This window comes from Pyxicephalus adspersus, chromosome 5, assembly GCF_032062135.1.
Source record: "Pyxicephalus adspersus chromosome 5, UCB_Pads_2.0, whole genome shotgun sequence".
NCBI lineage: Eukaryota > Metazoa > Chordata > Amphibia > Anura > Pyxicephalidae > Pyxicephalus > Pyxicephalus adspersus.
In genome coordinates, this window is record NC_092862.1 from 126,485,384 (window position 1) to 126,506,150 (window position 20,767).

General features: G+C 36.8%; 1 protein-coding gene across 11 annotated transcripts in view; it reads left to right on the forward strand.

The window, feature by feature from the left end:
• Positions 1 to 20,767, forward strand: part of PARD3 (par-3 family cell polarity regulator) — a 387,075-nt gene that overhangs the window by 360,435 nt on the left and 5,873 nt on the right. For all 11 annotated transcript variants that reach the window (XM_072412641.1, XM_072412646.1, XM_072412650.1 and 8 more), the window contains 2 exons: positions 4,274 to 4,394; positions 13,019 to 13,146. In XM_072412641.1, coding sequence (XP_072268742.1) covers positions 4,274 to 4,394; positions 13,019 to 13,146 — 249 coding nt within the window. The remainder of the gene's footprint in view (positions 1 to 4,273; positions 4,395 to 13,018; positions 13,147 to 20,767) is intronic.

Genomic DNA, 20,767 nt, shown 5'->3' on the forward strand with positions numbered 1-20,767 from the left:
ACCACATTCTTCCATATCTTAGCAGGGGACTACATCCTTGTTTACTTTGACGGCAACTAAACTCTCTCAAGCATTTGACACACTTGCAACTGAGTCCCCATAGGTTTGAATAGGGCCATGAAATACAATTTCTAACTTTTGTGATACAAACCATTTTAGTCTACGGACCATTTAGTCCAAAAAAAAAAAGCCTAGAAACATTAAAATTCCTACTCTATAATATGCTTGCATGGTTCTTAAAAATTTGGCAGAAAAGTTTAAAAGATGCTGTGTTAGTATTATTACTAAGTTTTTTTTCACATTAGGTGGCGTATGGGTCATTCGGGCTTTAACCACCTCCCTTAACCCTAGCAGCAAGCACTCACCCCCAGAATGAAGGAAAGATTACCCCCTAAACGAGCCACCTTCTTGCTGTCTTGCTCTTACTTTATTTTACTGTCCCAGGTGTTTGCCTGCTGCAGTTGTGGGTTTTCTTATATTTATGTACCATTTTCCTGAGCATTTAGAATTAGCGTGACATTGTTTTCTGACCTCATATATATTTTTTAGCATTTACCACTTATTAGCATATCATTCATGGCTCCAATATTTGGGTTTAATTGCAGAATAACCTAAAGAACAAATGACACAACGTCTTCACATTCCATCGGGGTAGATATTCACAGCAGGAGGAATCTGTAGCATGCTGTCAGTGCAAAACACTAATCACTGAGTTTGAATTTTCTGTGGCAAACCAAATGAGCATACATTAAAATTTAATTCTAATTTCTCTTTTAACTAAGATTGTAATTTGAATGCTGTACAGTTGTGAGGTAAGCTCAGGAATGCACTATTTAGAAAGTCTTGCTTAAAAATATCAGGCTTATTACAGAGATCCATGTGTTGCTACTTGGGAATAAGCAGGTTTTATATGTTGTTTTTTCTCTTTTTCCATTTTTTTTATTGCACTTGAAGGCTTACAAATACTTGCCATAAAGTTAAACTACAGCCAGATGTAAAAGAACCAAACAAATGCAGCTCAGTATTTATTATAACATCTTGAAATGTATTTTAAAATACAAGAGGTGTAAGAATTTTATTTTGCCCTGATATTAGCCTGTATCATCCAGTTACTGCAGGACTCTGGATGGGCGAGGGAGAAGCAGTACAAGAAGACCGCTGTTCTGCTGCATTCACATATAGGGAAAAAAAGAATTCCAATTAGAGACTAGAGAGATTAACACATTAGTCTTCTGCTTCTACTTTTACCATCCATTCACAGACTAGGGAATGGGCAAAACCTGTAAATATTACCAGTAACTGAAGTAAAATCAGGTCCCTGGGGTTTACTTTGTGGCAGAACTATTTAATGGGCTGTGTGACCGCTGGGTTTTGTATATAATAAGTCGGTGGCAAAAATCACCTAATGCAGATCTAAACCCCCTCTTTATTCACCTGTCCCTGTTTCGTCACAGGACGCCACCATGTTCTTCTCATTCTAAAAACAATTTTTTATCTTTATTTGTGCATAGAGTTTATTAAGTCCCCACAAGCATAGGGGAGGCCAGTATTGAAGGGTATCCGGCTGAGCTGTAAAAGCGCAGTTCATTGTTTTTGACAGTTTCCAGCAGCGATCGAGTAGGTAAGATTGCTTATATCGCCTGCCCCTTTCTGCTATAATCCCTTCCCTCGTTAGTTTTGCTTTAAAACAGGTCAAATGCAGCTCAAGGTTAACTGCAGGTTAGACCCACCTTTCAGAGAATTCATAAAGCATCTCAAACTGAGTTTATTGACACAAAGCCCAAAAACCCAGCAACACCAACCCTCAATATCAGAACTGGATGGTAGAAAAGCATTTTTGTTATCCCCATAAAAAACTGCATTTTCCTGCAGTATGGCATTGGAGGAATAAATGAATCAGTGGGCACACAGTAATTTAATAATGGAATGTTTCCTTGGACTTTGACTGAGTAGTATAGCTGACCTTGGTTTGTTCCCCACACGGCCCTTGATAGGTTTACGTACATAAGCAGTCAGAAGAAGATTCTGAAAGTTGGTTGGTATCCCTAATATATACAGAAAGTAATAGACTGCTTCTAGTTGAGTGGATGGCAGGTTCTATCACCACAATGGAATACTTTGCATATATTACAGGCTGATCGGAGCAGTGACCCCATACACAGAGCACTGAGAGACTGAGTAAGATAGAATTCTTTCAATCAAAGGCTACAAGTACAGGGCAATGCATTGTATTGAAGTGCAATTTATGCTGCAATATGGGGATGTATTATATATAATAAGCACATGTCAATTTGAAATCTTCCTACCTTGGAGATTGCGAGAGAAATACATTTTGCAGATTTCAGGCTTGGATAATAAGAAACTGTAAGGTGCAGCTACCCATAAACGCCAAAATTCATTTTACTGTAGTCCTATTATTGACAACATAGAATTCAATTGTGGCTGAAGTCAAACCGTTTTTTGTTGTTTTTAGGTAAAATGTTAAAGGGCTTTTAACCCTGGCAGGATATTGCAGTGTGTGGAGGAATTCACCCCTTATGTTTGTCCTATTGACTATTACCATCAAGATTTAATGTGAAATAAAGTATCACAATGGTTGTCATGGGGCAGCATATTTTTCATTCTGGATAGTTTCGCAGAGGATGATTTTTTGAGTGATTTGACATGATTTTGATGTTCGTCCTTGAGATTCTTTAAAGTATAACTTTAAATGGTTGCCCAGAGTTTTAAAAAGGAAAAGCCATTGTCAGGTCATATCATCTGCTGGATGTGACATTAACACTGTTTACTTTGTGGCCATTGATGTTAGCAAGCTACTTCTATATTTTTAGGAACCCAATATAAAACCAGGGAAAAGCAGTCACAGGCTTGAAGCTGTGTGATGTTAAAGGTTTTACTTTGAGTTTGATGAGTTGTCCAAGATGGTTTTTCAAGCTAAAATCTAGGCATAAAACGATTTATTTATGCAATTCCTCAACGGAGACCGATGACAAAAATCTTCTTGTGCACAAAACACTTTCTGGAAGCCCAGGTATTGCCAAAAAAATAGCCATAATATATTTAATGTTCAGCACATACTTGTACAGAGAGTAGATATGTAAGAAGGACCCAGCAGGTACACCTTTTAGTCTTTCTGATGACTATAGGCGAAAGGTGTATACAAGGACGGAAAACACAGGATACTCATGCAAAGAGCTAAAGTTTCACACTTGATTATTGAACATATCCTAAAAACAAACATAAAACAATTCAAAATGAAAGTAACAATACAATGCAGAAAAAAGTCAAATCCAGTATATATTTAGGTTCTTCGTTGCTTTGGATTTCCTGTTAGTTGCTGTTATAAGTTTTTGCAGTTTTGTTGACTTGCATTGGAAATAATGTATGCATATTACTATTTAAAACAAACTTACCTATATGTTTTATGATTCATGTGAATTAATAATGTTTCATTCAAATGTAGTAGTCAATAAAGAAGGAGCAGATGATCATGGTATCGTTGATTAGGGAAAGTTAACTGAATGTACTGGCATGCCACTTCATTGGTCATAAAGTAGCCATCTCTATAACCCAAATGCAGGAGTAGCTTTTAAACCATATTATATAGCTTTCAACTTTTAATGTCTATTTAAAACTCTGCCCTAAAGTCTATTATAGCTGTTACTTTTACTGTGTTTATGCAGCTGCCAAGTGATAGTTTGGGGTGAAGGAGTCATGTCTAAAATTTGGCAGTGGTATAGAATGAGAAATTATGGGAAACTTTTAGTATTTAATGGAGATACACTGGTGACATAAGGGTGGCGCCTTTCTTCTAAACTTAGCATTCATGTATACTTGGCATGAGCAGGGCATATTTGACATTTGACACCAAGGGGGAGAGAAGGGGAAATCTTTCAATTGGGAACTCATTCTGGTGACAGCTAAGAGGCAATCTCACTAATAGTTGTTTGTTCAAGGGTAGGAAGTAAAGGGAATTCTTTACAATTTAGAAATGTCAAAAACTGTTGGATGCTAACCGTTCCCTAGTCTATTGAAAAAATGGGTGGTTGCTTTTTGCATAAACGGGCTGAACAGAGACACAGGTGCCATTTTTTTTTTTTTGCACCAGTTGTAATAGATAATGGTCAACTGGTTCAGTTCAGTTCATCTTTATTAGTCTTTGGATATTTTGTACTCTTTTTAATTGTTTGTATCTTTGACTATTTTAAAGTTGTGTTCAAACTTTTACAGGCCATATTGCTGAGACGTTCTAATGAGATTTTTTCTATTTTAGTAATCGATCAACTCCAAGCAACCATGACCGAATACAGCGTCTTCGACAAGAATTCCAGCAGGCTCGGCATGAAGACGACGTGGATGAACGAAGGCGTACTTACAGCTTTGAGCAACCTTGGGTGAGTGTTCAGACACCCTCCAATAACTAATGCTGGAAAGAGGTGGCTTATCAATCAGATTCGCTCCAGATTCATGTTACTACTTAGAGCGCCAGAGAACCAACTTTGACCTTTCAACTCACGTCCTTATCCTCACAGCATGTGTCCATTATGGATAATTTAATTTCATATCTGACTTTGCCATCTGGATGCTTATTTACGCAATATCACGTTTCCGTGTGTCTTGCCGTAGCAAATTGTGTTTATTTTACTAAGTGGCAAATACAAAAGTGCAAGATCTGTGTGTGCAAGGCTTACATGGAACTCAAATGGCTTAAAACAAAACTGTATTACTTCTAGCTATAGTACGTTATATATTTATCTCAGCTGTTCCTTAATTATAGGGCCATTTTTTTTCTTTTGTTTATCTGAAATAAACAACTGTGGATTTAGATTCGGCGCTCCAGACAAAACATTTGCTTTGCTTTAAATAGACACTTTCTCTATTGTTAAAGCCTTTACAGTAATTATGGTTGTTTTGTGCCTATAGGCAGGGCGCATAATGGCAAATTAGGATATTTTACACCTGATTTGCAGCTTATTTTCTTTTATATGTCTTAACAACAATTTCCAAGGGCTAATGACTGCTTCTCTTTCTTGCAGAAATATTAATTGAGTACTACAAGCCATTTTTTTTCTTTAGTATGCCGACATCTTTTCTCATGCCAAGCGAGTTGCACTAAAATATATCTATACTTCATGAACAATTGGAACTCTGTATGCTGATAATATTTTAGCATAAACAAATTTTTTTTTAATCAGAAAGTGTTGTTTGGCTGCACGGGGCTTGTGAAGCTCTTTACATCTTTTAGAGATTCATGAAATGCTTTAAGAGAATAATGGGGCAGAGGGATGGACAGGGTCTGCCTCCGCTTTGAACAAGTGATAAGGAAGATTGTAAAAGAAGAATGGCAGCCCAGAAATTTTAAACCTGAGAATCAAGTCAGCAATGACAGTTCCCATATTCCTAACTTAGCAGATACAAGGAAAATCATGTGAGATTTTTTTTTTTTTTTAAAGTGAATGTAAAATTAACTTGTAAGTATGTCAGCCTTTCTTTTATAGTAGAAGAGACGAAGGTCTTCTTCATCTCCAATGACCATTGCACCAGCCTGTTAACTCACCAGGTGAGAATGCAAGCGGTGGCAACCAAAGAGATTGTGGAGAACACATACAAACTAAAACTTCTAGGAGTTTTTTGGGTGCAAGGTCTCCTATTGCGCCAAATGATTTAATTACCTAACTTCCTACTTTATTGCCTTGCCTTGTAGTAACATATACTTATAGAGAGAATAGAAAAAGAGAGGTTTTTGTGGCTAGAGTTTAAGTAGATAAAAGCATAACATTTATTTGATTCCATAAATAAAAAAAACTATGAACAATATTGACAACATAAAGAAAAGTTCTGTGAGATTACATACAGTTTACTGGGCTCATTGTTTGGCACAATATGAGACCAGAGTGTCATATATTGTACATAGAAGATAATTCTCTTTTCCCGACGCGTTTCGCTTCTTTAAGTAGTACCAGTAACATAGTTACTGGGCGATAAAGGCAATGGAACAACAAATAGGTAGATAGGGGATCATAAATCCAACAACCTGGGCTCTAAGGATTCTTCAAGCATTAGTATTTCATACATATTCATAACAAACTGGTCCTGTTCTCTCCTTCATTTAGTTTTTCACTGAAAACATTTTTTTCTTTGCTCATGTGGAAATTTATCAAAATAGACATACCTACAGGAAGTGCTGCCCTTCAAAGATGACAATACAGCACTCTGCATTATACATTTTGATTCATCGCATGAATGGTCAATCTATTTAAGAGGGGCCTTGTTCTTGGCCATCAGACAGCTGTAGTCTATAAAAGTTTACATTTCCTCAATTACAAAATTGAATACCTCATAGGCTTCAAATGTCAGAGGCCCAATAAACTGTCATTTATACATTGATTGTCTTCAATATTGATTACTCCTGGACCCTTAAAGTGATTTTGTTTTTCATTTCTTTTCATTATGCATTTTTCTAGCAACTTTTCCTAAACTGTGGCCAATAGCACAAATATTGAAATTAGAGATTACTGGAAAATGGCCACATTTTCAAGTTAAAAAATTCCAGTTTTGTGAATGCATGCACCATACTTCAAATTATTGTTTCCATTTTACATAAAGGTGGTTGTCATTACAAGTTCAAATGTGGACATTTTAATTTCATATTGTAACTTGCAGAGTTCATTTTTGAAAGAAAAAAAAGCAGAAGTAGTAGTTTGTGTACTGCTGTTTTAATATGCATTGCAATAATTTTTGATGCCAAAGTGTTGAGCATTTTCAGACAGAGCACTTTGTGGAGCCACTAATCTGTGAGCATACAGCACACATCTGTGAGAAATGCATTGGCAGTACTGTTGTCTGAATGTTCCTGGGATTTCTATCTGTGCTGCAGAAATGAATGCTGTCTTTTTAGCTAGTTTTATTTGTGGGTTGGTCATATTAAAAGCTACACAGTGGAACAATAAGTGCTCATTCGAGACGCGACTTTATAGTTTTGCAAGGACTGTAAAAGATTCATCAGGGTTATTTAGCATTTTTAAAGAAACGCAGTCAAAAATGAAACACAGATTATGTAATGCATACAGACACCTACAGCTTACCTACCCAACATTTTTCAATGTTTTATTGTGTTGAAAACATTCACTCATAAGAATGCAGAGCTAGAAGGGTGGGTGACAAATGCTCAGCGAGGCAGGAAAAGGTAGGAATTGTTCAGCATGTATTTGATCAAAGCTGCACATTGACATCAAATGCAGGCCAATGTATTGTAGCATATATGAATTGCAAAAGTTGGATAGTGTTTGTGTGTATGTATATTTGTAAAGATTGCTTTAAGCTAACAAAACCTCTGTTACTCTCTAATAGACCTCCATATAATGTACTGTATACCTATTTATGGGGGTGCACCTAAATCATCTTCCTGAGTATGCACAGAAATAACGTGTTGCTACTGTGCTGCTTACAATTCCCAGAATAGCAAAATAATTCCTATTTTGCACTGTGATCACAAGAAATGTAGTGCCACACATTTTTCTTATCCCCAAAGCCAACTAATTTATGTAAGGCCAGTGGTATTAGAGAATGGAACATTTTTTACCTGAATTGATCATATTATCATCTGTTACTGAAGCTACAGATAAGATTTTATTCAGTTTGCAGTAGATTTTCATTGTTTGCAATACAACCTACAAATGTGACTTTTTTTTTATTCTTGTAGCAAAGATAAAGTATGTGTTTCCTTAATTACACATGTAGTATGTGTTACTAAATGTGCCTCCTCCTAGCCGGAGCAATCCATCAGACATGTTCCCTGGCCTTTGCCATGCACAGTAGCGGCTCCATCTTATCTATGCTTTAAGATTTATTAGGACATATCGCCCTGTTTGGATTTTCTTTAACGTAGGTGAAAAATGCCATTTTTCTTGGGAAAGTGTCCTGAGAAAAAGCTGAACTTTGTGGGAAAGCAAATCTTCTTAATGATGGGCCGTTGCCAAATCAGCGGTGGTATGAAATGTGTGGCTGTTCTTGTGATTTGTAGGGGAAATAAATCTGTAGGATTTTTAATTTCATTCTTTTTCATAACTAAAAATTTAACAAAAGTTAAAGCAATAGAAATGTATAATTTTAGTCTTATTATTATTTACAATGGTGCTAATTTTGACACTAAACTAAGTGAGTGCATTAAAGTATAATTTGAAATTATAGTCAAATTAAAGTCAGATATAATTCATTGGTTTTCAAATTGGCCTTTTATAACCAGGAATGAGTTTCAAGAAGTTAATTTAGGGATTTTTTCATGTGTCAATGTATTCTTGGTGAAAGGTGCTTGTCCTACCAACCAGGAGGATTAGACATTTTTTGACCAGCAAGAGAGGAAACAATACAAACTGACTCTTTTACAATATAAATAAATTTGCCCAAGGAAGTGTACCAAATTGTGCCATTGTTCTGCAGCAAAATAATTGGCATGATGAAAGATTGGTGGTGTTAGAAAGAGGTTTATAGTAACACCCCTTTTACATCCTATCCTTTGCCAGACGCTGTAATTGTAGGCCTGAATTGGCAGCAGAAAGCACTATGATACCCACCATGTTTTACCGACTATGGGTCCTGTTCTGCCTTAGTTCTCCTTTAAAAATCTAGTTTTAATGAACTTCCACAGACACAGTATACCTAAATGGCACTGATAATTTTAATAAAAATTTCAGAATGATATCACTCTGATAAACTGTTAGATCAGTGGCAAGCCAGCAGATTTCTTTTTGACCCTGGCCTGATCCTTTTGATATCTGGTTCCCCAAAGCCACTAAAAATGTTGTCACAAGATAGCAGCTTTAGCCTTGCAGGTCGGTATTTAAGGGGCAATCCGGTTTCCAACTCCTAATACTTGTTGAGCAGATGTCTGTTTTCCTGGGCCATGTTGGAGAATTGAAGCAATATAATTTACATACTTAACATTCAGACTTCAAATAATACTTGTGCTGAGCAGATGGCAGGCCTGCTGAAAGGGAAGTTTTAAAACAGATATTATCTTTGTTATATTTAACCACTTAACTGCCAGATGAGAGAAACCACTAACAAGATCCAGTTGTAATGATATAGTTTGCATATAAAGGTAGACCGCACCTCAGATGTGACTGCACGAACAGGTGTTAATATCCTGCTTATGGATATATAGTGCATCATTTGTCTTTTGAAGGTGTTTTATCTCCACTTTATGTATTGGAAAGACTCATGCTTAGACCTGCTACAAATTAAAAAAATCAGAATATATGTGTACACTGGTATTATGCACATCATGTATATGTGTTCACTTTAATGATGAGGTAGCCCACCCAAACAAAAATTGAGGTCTAGATTCTGGGCAAGCAAGCAATGTCACCATATATCTCTTATACCACTACTACATTGGAATTATTTGTTCAGACCAGGAAACTGATTTCATCTTAGGTGCACCAACTCTTTAAGACCACATTCAACTTTGTTTGTTTAAAAGGTTCACCTAACTAGTGCCCTCCTGTGTACGTTTTTGTTGCTTAGAATTTAAACACTTCAGGTGATCAGAACACGGAAGTACAAGACCTTCCCCATCCTTTTACTGGACAGTAATCCTGCAAACCACCCTCCTGTATTCTTTTTTACAAGGTTAGATTGAAAGCAGTATACCAACCAATGAAGCTGTATTTTGTGAGCTTTCTTGTATCAAGGTGCATTCAGGCATGTAAAATATATTATTCTAGTACTTTATTACATATTGTTTATTTCTCAGTTTGCAGTGCAATGCTTGAATATTTAATTACTACCAAAAATGCATTTTCTGTGTACTACAGTTTAGAAAAAAATACTTACTTTTAATAGACAATCAAGAAAATATGCTGTTTCTCATGCAACAACTGTTCTTTAAAACAGAGCTTCAACCTCAAGATTTAATTTCTTTCAAGGCATAACATATTGCCATTTGTAATGGTTTCCGTTCATTTTCAGGCGACAGATCTTTGAAGATCTGAGTTTACAGCCGTCAGTTCTTTGTTCAGTCATACATTTGTGTGCTTTCCTGCAATACATTAGCCGAGTCATAATGCCCTTCAGAGAATTACTTTCAATCTGTGCTTGTGTACTGCACAGGGGGTAGTACAAAAGTCTTATATTCCTTCTGAATTAATACATCTGCTACCCATTGCTCCCTGCTTTTATTAAGAAAAGAAAAATAGTTGCCTGTTCCCTTTGGTAACCTCCAAATGCAGGATGGAAACTTTTTCAAGGACATCTCTTGAGCTATTGAGCTACAGGCTTGTAATTTTGACGTACAATGGCTTAAATTCAATTCCCTGAACTGAATCTATCATATAATTATATATTTCCAATTAGACTCGGCACTGCTTTGTAAATGCTCCGCTGACATTGTGAGTTTTTCAGAGATTTATATAATCTGTGTTTATGCAGAAACTTTCAATGCTTATTACACAGCATGTAAGAAAGAATGGATTTTAAAAGGCCTTGAAATTGTTTAAAAGAGTTGCTAGGTAGTTGGATACCATGTTACCGATTACAATTCTGAATGTTACATGCTGCTGACATATGAAATATGCACTTTTGGGGGTAGAAACAGTTTACGTGTAGGTGGTGTTTAGGAAGAAAGGTGAAAACCTCTCAGCAGTGGTTCTGTTCATCTGCCTGCTTGATAAGCTTTAACAAGATCAAGGGGACAGTCGGGTGGTTTAGTTGACAGATAGGCATCTATCCTTCAGGGCCTCCTGCTGGTTCTTCTGCTCCAAAGGTTTGGACTAGGTCAAGGTATTTTTGATGCAGTCCCCTCTGGGACCTCAATCATATTAGGCTCCCCGTGTCTAAAACTGTGCAGAAGAACTCTTTTTGTGACATTATGCATTGCTTGTGGCTCAGGCAGACGTTGGATGAGTTTGTTCATAGTCTTGTCGTATATTAAAACCTTTAATAGCATATGGGTATATTTGTGGTTGTTATATCTGTAACAAATTGCTTCCACTATTTGTCCATACTTAAATATTGCCTGTCCACCAGTGGTATTCAACTTTTTAACGTTTTAGCCTTGATACATGGCTACTGAACCTACTGGTAACAACCTGATTCAGATTCAGTCTTTGGGACCATAAGCAGTGTTCTCCGCAGTCCCTTTTAGCCAGGCGCACCACCCCACACTTTTCAGTAACCTCCTAGCTGTTTTTAGGTGATTACTCAAAAGTTGGGTCAAAACGATAGCCAACGTCTCCTGAATCAGGCTATAATGGGTTTAAGTAAACAAAAAAGAAAAAAATATACAAAATACATTAACTTGAAAATAATGCTAATAGAATAAACACATTGCTTCCTAAATTGTCTTATCAGTTCACTGATTTTACCAAAGTTGTTTTTTAGGGATGTGCTTGATTATCATTTCTTATCGCTCCATCATGCAATAAAAAAAAACTGCCCATATTGCTCAGGCTTGACCGGGTAAATGCAGAAAAATGGACTCTAATGGAATTCCTAGAATGTTCTTTGAAGTAATGTGTCAGTTATAACACTACAACTGGAATATGTCATTTTGTGTGTTTCTTTATCAGGTTCACAGCCCTCAAATTACTACCAGAAGAGAGCTTTTTATGACATGGGGTAGAGAGCTGCTGCCATGTTGGTTTGATAGCTTCCATTCATGTAATTACACCCAGGGATATGATTAGCCATGTTTTCTCAGGTGTATGAGGATCCTTTGCTATTGCTTTAAAGTGGATCATGTGTTTTTTTAAATGGCAATCAGGAGGGTTTTTGTTTTTTATTTGGCAACATGGACAAATATTTTAGAACTTCAAAAGGGGATGGATGTGTTCATTTTTTTAGAAAGTATTTGTTTTCCATGTAACTGGAAAGATGTATGATTTAGGTTGAGTATTTTATTAGCCTCACAAGGACACCATTTCCTTTCTATATTAGTGAAACAAACGGAAATTTTAAAAAGGAAATAAATACAGGTCAAGAAATACATATATCAGTATTCTATAGAATTATAGAAGAAGCCAAATACTACTTGCCTTAATAATATTTTTTAGACATACTTGGGATTTTAGCACCAATTTTGTCATCTCAAACGAGAAGTTGGCAATTAACTGGACTTCTGACAGAACAACAGGTATTTTTGTGTACTTGCAGCACAAATATAAACTGTGCATGTATTGTGAAGAATACTATTCTTTATTATGCCCGAACATATACAGTTAATGAAAGCTGATGGTTGAGGTGGAGGCAGCAAGTTTGGGTTCTGTAATACTTTAGGAGAAATCAGCCAACTTCCATTATCCTGCCACGTTTTTAACCTAACATGAAAGCCAAAATGTAAAATAATAAACTTTACAAAAAAGTTTTAAAAGGTGCCAGAATTCTGATTTGCCTTGCTGATGTGGAATATTTATTATGTATTCCTTCATTTGGCTTTTTCATATAAAGTAACTTGTACTTTTATTGTCTATGTGTTCGGTTGTCCTTTGTAGCCAATGCATGCAGTTGTTCTTTTTATACTTTGTGGTTCCTATTTTTGTATACTTGAATGTGGCTTCTAAGCTGTCAGAGGTTTTGGATCTGTTGTCTTCACTTTATAGTAACATTTAATAGAAATGTATCCATTAAATAACTAACATATTGTGGTTGGACACCCCGGAGACCCTTGATCAGCACGATATTTTAAAGCTACTTAGGAAGTAGAGGTTTCATGCCATTGTAATTACGGCAAGCACTCTTGTTCTAAACTCTTTTCTTGCACTCCAAGGAAAATGAAATGTTTACAATCCAGCCTACTACTTCTGAGCCAATCTTAATAACAGCAGTCAGAAGCGGGCCTTGCCAAAGAGCCATCTTTTACTTGTCAAACTGTTTGACGTTTCTTGTCAAGCATAATGTGAAAATGTCCTCATCTGAGAGAATGTCCAGCTTTGTATCCACATGATGTACTGACTAACAACCTTGCCCACGTCCTTGTATGTTGCTCGAAAAATCACTTTTCGCCCTGCTTGTTTCTCCCCAGCCAAACACAACAACATATAATCAGAGCGGACGGCATTCAGTGTCTGTGGAAGTTCAGATGCAAAGGCAAAGACAGGAGGAGCGGGACAGCTTCCAGCAAGCCCAGCGCCAGTACAGTTCATTACCCAGGTAACATGGCCCCCATCACTCCCCATCGCTCATGCTAGGATAATGGATAGCGCTCACACAGTGAGCTAGTGTCACTATAAACTCCTTGGCTCCTTACCGCGAGCCCATACCCATAAATCTGTGCTGTAGAATTGGCTTCTTTTGTCTATGTTCAGGTTGAATGCTGACTTGGATCATTTACATTTTGTGGAATATCCATTAGCTGAGCTGAAATATCAGTCGAAGGAACCTCAGACTTCCCATTAATATCAATTTCACAGAAGCTGTGACAGCCACGGGCCTATTTCTGGTACTCTACGCAGTGCATCGGCCCTGTATTTCTAAGTGCAGTTTATACTGACTGTATTTCTCTGACAGATTCACTTGCATTCATTGATGCTATCTTTTTATTTTGTTTTTATACATTGTCATATTGTGTTTATTGGTGTGTAATAACTTTGCTTTTTTTTATGTTATGAGTTTCCTGTATTTTTTTTTTCTTAAAACCAGAATTACGTTGCAGATTAAATTAGCTAGATTCCAGGATTCATGAAACCAAAATTTGTTTAAAGTTTGTTTTCTGTAAAAAATCTGCCCCCCACCATAATACCAGTGAAAGAAGTGGGTTTCTCAGTGGTCTGACACACACCCCTTGTTAAGTCACACCTTTAGCTTTTCAGTCAAAGAGGGATCATGAGATTTGCCGATTGGAGTGCAGAGTTGGGTTGTACCTCTGCACAGACTGCCGAAGTCCTTCTCTACAGCATTGGTGTCAGGGGACAGACTTCAGACTGTGATTTGCTTCTAAACTTCGATAAACCTTGAATGATTACGTAAATTTTAAGTGAAAGTTAAACCCTTTCAAGAATCCAAAACAAGGCCTTAAATTTTTTTTTTACATAGGAATAACCTGAAAGACTTGTTTATCTTTATTTTGTATCATGTTCTGAACTTGACTGTTGCTGCTTCTTATTGTCTCCTATCGGTGTTCTATACCAGTGAAATGTTAGATTGTTTAGCTGATAAATTCTTTGCTGTTCTGTAAAACCTTTCACCTGCATGGTCTTCTGTTCTCTATTGTGTACGTAAAGTAGTTTCAAAAGGGAACTTTTGTACAAGCCAATGGATTGTGGAAGACCTGGGGGGTATGTAAAGGAGTTTAGGCGCAGGCGAATGGTAAGTGTGGTCAATTTGTGCTTTACAGAGGGAATGGCTTAAAGGAAAATTAGAAAATGGAATGAAATCCTATTTAGCATATATGCTGCACACATGTGCCACAAAGAAGGCTCTCTAAAGCGTGTGTAAAGCTCCCCTAAGCTGTGAATTCCATGCTTTTTCTGTCTTTACCCTTGCAATACCATGAGCACCAATCTCACAGATACACCTCATTACATAATTTTCTGTATACAAAATGCAGGCATAGAGTAAACACTGTGTCTGGGAAATCCTTAAAAAATAGCTATATTAAAATAGTTTGAGGGCACTTAATTAATGTCAACTGTCCAGCCCATGAACACTTTGGTCAGGAGTTTAATGTGCAACACAACAAACAAACCTTGGTCGTCAGCAGTATAATTTTTAGCCCAGTGAACACAATTTAGTGGTCAGAAGTATGATGTACAGCCCAGAAAAAGTGTGTGATTTCCACCAATAACAGATGTAAAGGCCAGTACACACGTTTGTCATGAGTTTGTAACATAAATTCACCATATAGAGTGCAGGTGTCAGGTGTATGTTATGTATGGAGTGCAGGGGTCCGAAGTTTATAACAAAAAGATTGCAGGGATCGCAAGTGTATGTAACATACTGCAGGGGTCAGGCACATTTAATGCACAGAGTGCAGGGATCAGGATAAATGTATGTAAATAAACCCAGGTGTGTGTAACATGCACAGTGCAAAGATCAGGCGTATGTAACATACATAGTTAAGGGGTCAGACGTATATACAGCCCAACCCCAAACACCTCCTTTGCTTCTCTAATAATTCATAACACAGCAGTATCCCCATTTCACACCCACATATATACACATTCATATTGTTTACACGTATTACAAGTCTACTAATGAATAATGCTTGTTTTGAAAAATAATTTATACATAATGCATATTATGAATTTATTTTATGAACCTTTTAAAGTGAACAGTAGAGCTACTATAAAAGTGAATCTGTAGAGAATATGTGTCCAGTCAAAATGTCCACCATCTGGTAAAAGGATTTTCACATATAATTGTGTTTTGTACACCTAAAACTGAAAAGCTAATGTTACTTAATAAAAAAAAAAGGAAGGGAAGTAAGAGTTGCTCTGACTATAGAGGTGCAAGTGATTGAGCATCACATGAAAAGATAAGCATGGATATACTCGGAGCATTTAAAATCGGTGATCCGAGGAATTTTTATTAAACATCTCTATTGAAAACCAAATGTTTGGAGGTCACAAAGACAGCCGCCTGACTTCAAATATTGGCCTGAGCCGGAAAAATGCATGCGTCTGCATCAGGAGTGCGAATTAGCCAGTTTTCATTTCAAACTAATAACTTTCTTCAATTAGATTCCGGTGGAAGTCCTCGCATATGTTTTTAACAGAATACATTTCAGTGTTAAGCCAGCATTTCATTGCAATTCGTCACCGCCGGCAAGCCTTTGATCCTAAAAGTTGTACAATTATAGTAAAGTTTTCCTAGCAGCCATTCAGAGGAGATGAAGAAGGAGAAGAATCGTAAATCTCAGCATTGTGCTGACCCATAATATGTTCTGTAAACACTTGATTGTAAGAGGTGGCCGTTTGCCGAAGGAGATACTGTAACAGCTGTTCCTGGAGACATAATGCAAGCAGCAAGAGCAAAGCTTATGCAAGGAATGCACTCTGTCACACATTTAAGCGCATTACTGCACAATTAGCCAGAATACAGGATTCTACTTATAGTATTGGCATAGAACTTCTGGGGATTCTCTACTGCACAGAACTTTTAGGGGAAAAATATTTTCAAAAAATAGAATTTTGGAGCAAACCTAGATAAACAAGATTCAGGCCTAAGGTGAAGGTACAGTACTCGGTCTCCATTAATACAGTATGTATTCCTGAAAGCATGATCTGAGTTAGGGGCCAACATGGTGGCCTTCTTAAGCTTAGGACCTACATAAATAGGGCTAGTTGGCTCAGACCAGCTGCCCTTGACTTATCCTAAATACAAGTTGACCTTAAGTCTTTTGATGTTTACATTGGCCACCAGTATTGCACTTAACAAAAGCACCCGAGATGCCACAGGTACCTAATTAGATGCATTCAATGGCCGCAACAAGACAGGTATGCATTCCCAATGTACCTCTTTGATTTAAGGCATGTCTGCAAAACACTTCACCACACTTAATGGGCCTGATTTATTAAAGCTCTCCAGGCGCTGAAGTGGATACACTTTTATCAGTGAAGCTCAGTGATCAAGCAAACCTGGAATGGATTTCTTCAAAGTTATTTGCTAGCAAATGTTTTGAATCCTAGACCAGATCCATTTCAGGTTTGCTGGATCACCCAGCTTCACTGATGAAAGTGTATCCTCTTCAGCCTTGGAAATCTTTAATAAATCAGGCTCAATATGTTTGGGGTCTTAAACTGACCGTAAAGACTAATGATTTTTTATTTAGATAATGTTTAGATTTAGAAATACACATTTTGCAATAGAGAAATAATGGTGTCTTTAACAGTTTAATGTACTTTGTGCCCTCATTCATTTCTACCCCCTTCTAGTCCTCTAGTACTTTGAGCATATCAATGTCCATAAAGGTATCAAAGGACCAAAGCTTCTACCTTGCCCGGGTCATGATGAACCTTTGTTCTTCATTCCATGCTGGGTAAAATTTGTAGGATTCCATCTTGCCTTTCTGGAAATCCTGGCATTGCCCAAAGGTTTTTTTGATATCTTTTATTTAATTAACACACATGGGACTAATGATATTGTGCCACAGGGCTCAATGTTGTTTTTTTTCTGCCTTTTTATTATTGTAATATACGCCCATTAGGTTGTATATGAAACCTCTGCAGCTGCTGTAGGCTGAGCTATTAAATTCTTTTTTTGGAGCCGCAGTACATTATGTCGCTCATTAAACGCTCGCTGCATTTAGCTGTTAGCTTAGTTCATATACAGTAATGAAAATATATTGATATTATACTTGGATTAGATGACCATCTGATCCGATTCCAATTAGCAATATGATGATCGAAGGGCTCTGGCTGTAATGAAAATTCACTAATACCATGTGATGCCCAATTAAATTAAAGGATGTCAATGAGAATGAAATGAGTCACAGGACTTTGCTTCCACGCTGTCAAAATGATATTATTCACTTTGCTATGGTCAAGATTCACCCACAATAAAAACAATCATGATTTTATGAGTTTATATTTAATTATAAAAGGATTTTATGTTATTTCAGACAGAAATAAATGGAAACAGGATAAATGCAATGTAAAAAAATAGCTGTACTAAAAAAGACCATTTGTCTATTAAATATCATATAAATATCATAACGCAGCAACATTTTTTGAAGCAAATATATTAATAGAAACTATTCATAAAAAGATAAAGGGAACTTCATGGGAAAAACAGAATATTCTTCATATGATACAGGACATTTTTGTTCACCAGCAATAGAGGACTTCTGGAATTTAGTATTTGGCATTATTATACTGAAAAATAGAATCCCAAAATGAATTAATTATACAGATTTTTTTTAGACCATGTAATATTTATATAATTTTTTTTATATATTTTGCTGTCTTTGTCCCTACTATTTGCCCCGGGGACCATTGTCACTGGGACAGAACATGATGAGAAAATTAAAATATTAGTGGTCAACGAAACAGGAGATGAGAAATCTTATGAAGGAAACACATGTTCCAGTAACAATTAGGAGAGATCATCTCTCACTTCTTTTGTCTTTGTTTTCTAAAATTAAGTTTTGATTTTATATACACAATAACGATCAGCCTTTCCTAGGACAAATAGAATTACACAACCACACTAGCAGCCCTCTAAAGCTTTTCAATCTTACTTATAGTTTTGGAAAAAAAAAAGGTTTGTATGGAGACAAGCTGAGAATATGGCTTACTAAATAGTCCCTACGAATCATAAAATCCTGCCTCAGGCTTTTACCCTATTTCAGTAATAAGATCAGTGAAGACTGTGTCAGCTACTGTCAGATGTATTTAGTGCATGCCATCATTGAATGTGTTTCAGTGATGTTATCAAGATCTGCAATTGCTGCATGGATTTACAACTGTGCAGGGGTTAGATAAACATGAGATTTCCAATAACCTAATATCACTATTTGAATATGGCCCAACCATAACTAGGTGCCTTGCATGTGATAATAGCAACTATTGGGCATTACACTTACCTTATTGGTGAATCCAAATTTCTAATCGGCGTGGAAGACACCTAACAAGTATTGTTACTAACCAGACATGTTTTGCTTCTTTTCCTTGCTGACTGGATTTCATACCAGTTCCTGTCTCTGACACCTTCCAAAAAGAAAATGCTTTTCCTACACAGGTTGACATTCACAAATTGGGCCACCGATAATCCGGTTCCTTCAGATTGCCGGCATTGATTTCAGAGCGCATTTTAAAATTTTCACTGTTTTCTGGAGGTGACGTTTATCTTTTGATGGCGCTGTACTCCAGAATCAACTGTCTTGCTTGTATGTGCTTTCCTGCTCATTACTTCTCATTTATTTGCTGCTATATAGCCCCATTATGGATTCAGCATTTATTTAAAGGACTGTACAGGTAGTCATTATCTGTTAAATATATACAGCATATTTAAACCAAAAAATCCAGAGTTTTTGAAAATCTGGCACTTCTGAGGTCCAGAGGTTGCAGGATTTTTGAATATCAACCTGTAGTTGGACTTTAGTATAGTATATAGTTAAAGAAAGCAGAGTATGTTGCTGTAGGCCTTATATATTCTTATACATCTTTTTTATGTGTGTAAAATTATAAAGAGATGAGGATATAGATAATTCTTGTAATCTTTTTAGGTCATGAGTAATGCCGCTGTATAGAGGATATCTGGGCAGGGAAACATATCATAGTCTGTACATTATTGTACATTAAAGTTCATTACATTTCATTTTCTGCCATCACATAATAGTGTATTATAAGTTACTTCTCCTGATAATGTTTTTGTACGTCTTCATGCCTCAGCTGCCATTAGCTTTTAGCCTTCTGGATGATATAGCACATAATGCTGTCATTTTGAAGACTTAGGACAAGCAGCACATCTCCTATATAACACGTACACCGGTTTAGTACGGTACACATGAAATTCCAGTGAATGGCTATGTACAGCAGCCCTGTCGTTTTTTTTTTTTTATTTAACTGCTGGCAATTCCAAAGCAGTGGTTGTTTCAAAGACTGACCTTCATAGAATTAAAAGGTTCTTGGCACACGCTGTGCTTTCTATACCTTGAGGCAATAACTTCAATGACCTCAGATCTACAGGAGTCCTCGCACAGCCAGCTTCCTACAGTACTGAAACTTAATGTAGCTTGGCGCAGCCTACAGAAACAGCCCAGACACAACTGTCAGGAATACCACTCCTCAGAGGAAAGGCCGGGGGAAGAGACTCTTCCTGGCTGCTAGAAGTGGGTCAAAGCAAGGCAATCCATCACAGAGAGAGGAGGGGGAGACACGGAGCTTGCTGGGAACAGTGAGGCAGTTGTCAGTGATGCTTCTTTGATATGAGACGTCCCAGTAGCCATGATGCTGGAGGACTTTATAGTCCATACTTAGAACTCATTCAACTTCTCTTTCTGTTAAGATGAAAGCAGCAGAATCGCTGCTTCTGTTCGCTGTTGTTGGATTTGCTGATAAAGGGTTGAACTTCAAACATATTCATTTAGGTAAAAGGGAAATAAAAATGTATGCCTATTCCTCATTTTAAGAAATATTTCCAACTTTTTATGACCTTATCTTTAGGCTATTTTTTGGTTATTAACAATAAAATATAACTCAGATTTTTCCATCTGGTAATAAAAATAATGAATCCAGGTGATAATTATCTCTGCATTCAATAAAACAAGAGGAAACCCTAGAAGGAGAGTGAGCAAAAGGGCAGACAAGTGTGGGCTGTGGGGAAAGGATCCCATCATGGACAATCAGAAAACAATTGAATCTGAAGTGACTCCAAAGTATAATCTGCTTCACACTAATCTTTACTGAAGCATTTCCCTTGGTTAAAATGAGATCAGACTTGTTGGTGAATCTCAATCAAAAGTGCACTTGTTACATCAGACCAAGACTGTGATCAGTTACTGTCAGGAGCAATCAATCAAAGAGGCCGAACATGTACAGTGTTTTGGAGCTTGATTACCAGATTATCAGAAAATCAATTGGGTTAGTGGAGCACAAAATTGGCAGCAGATCTGCTCGTTCTTACCAGGTTTAATTTCAATGTTTTCATTTTTTTCATTGATAGTATAAATAGTGTAATGGATAAAAAATGGGCAAAAGGAGTCAGTTTCAACAATATATAACCACTAATGTTGGATCTAGGGCCAGTGGTTGTCTATTCTTTGGTATGGTGACTTTTCCTTTTGCAGTCCATTATGATTTCTGTAATATAGCACTGTCTGCCGTGTTTAGTG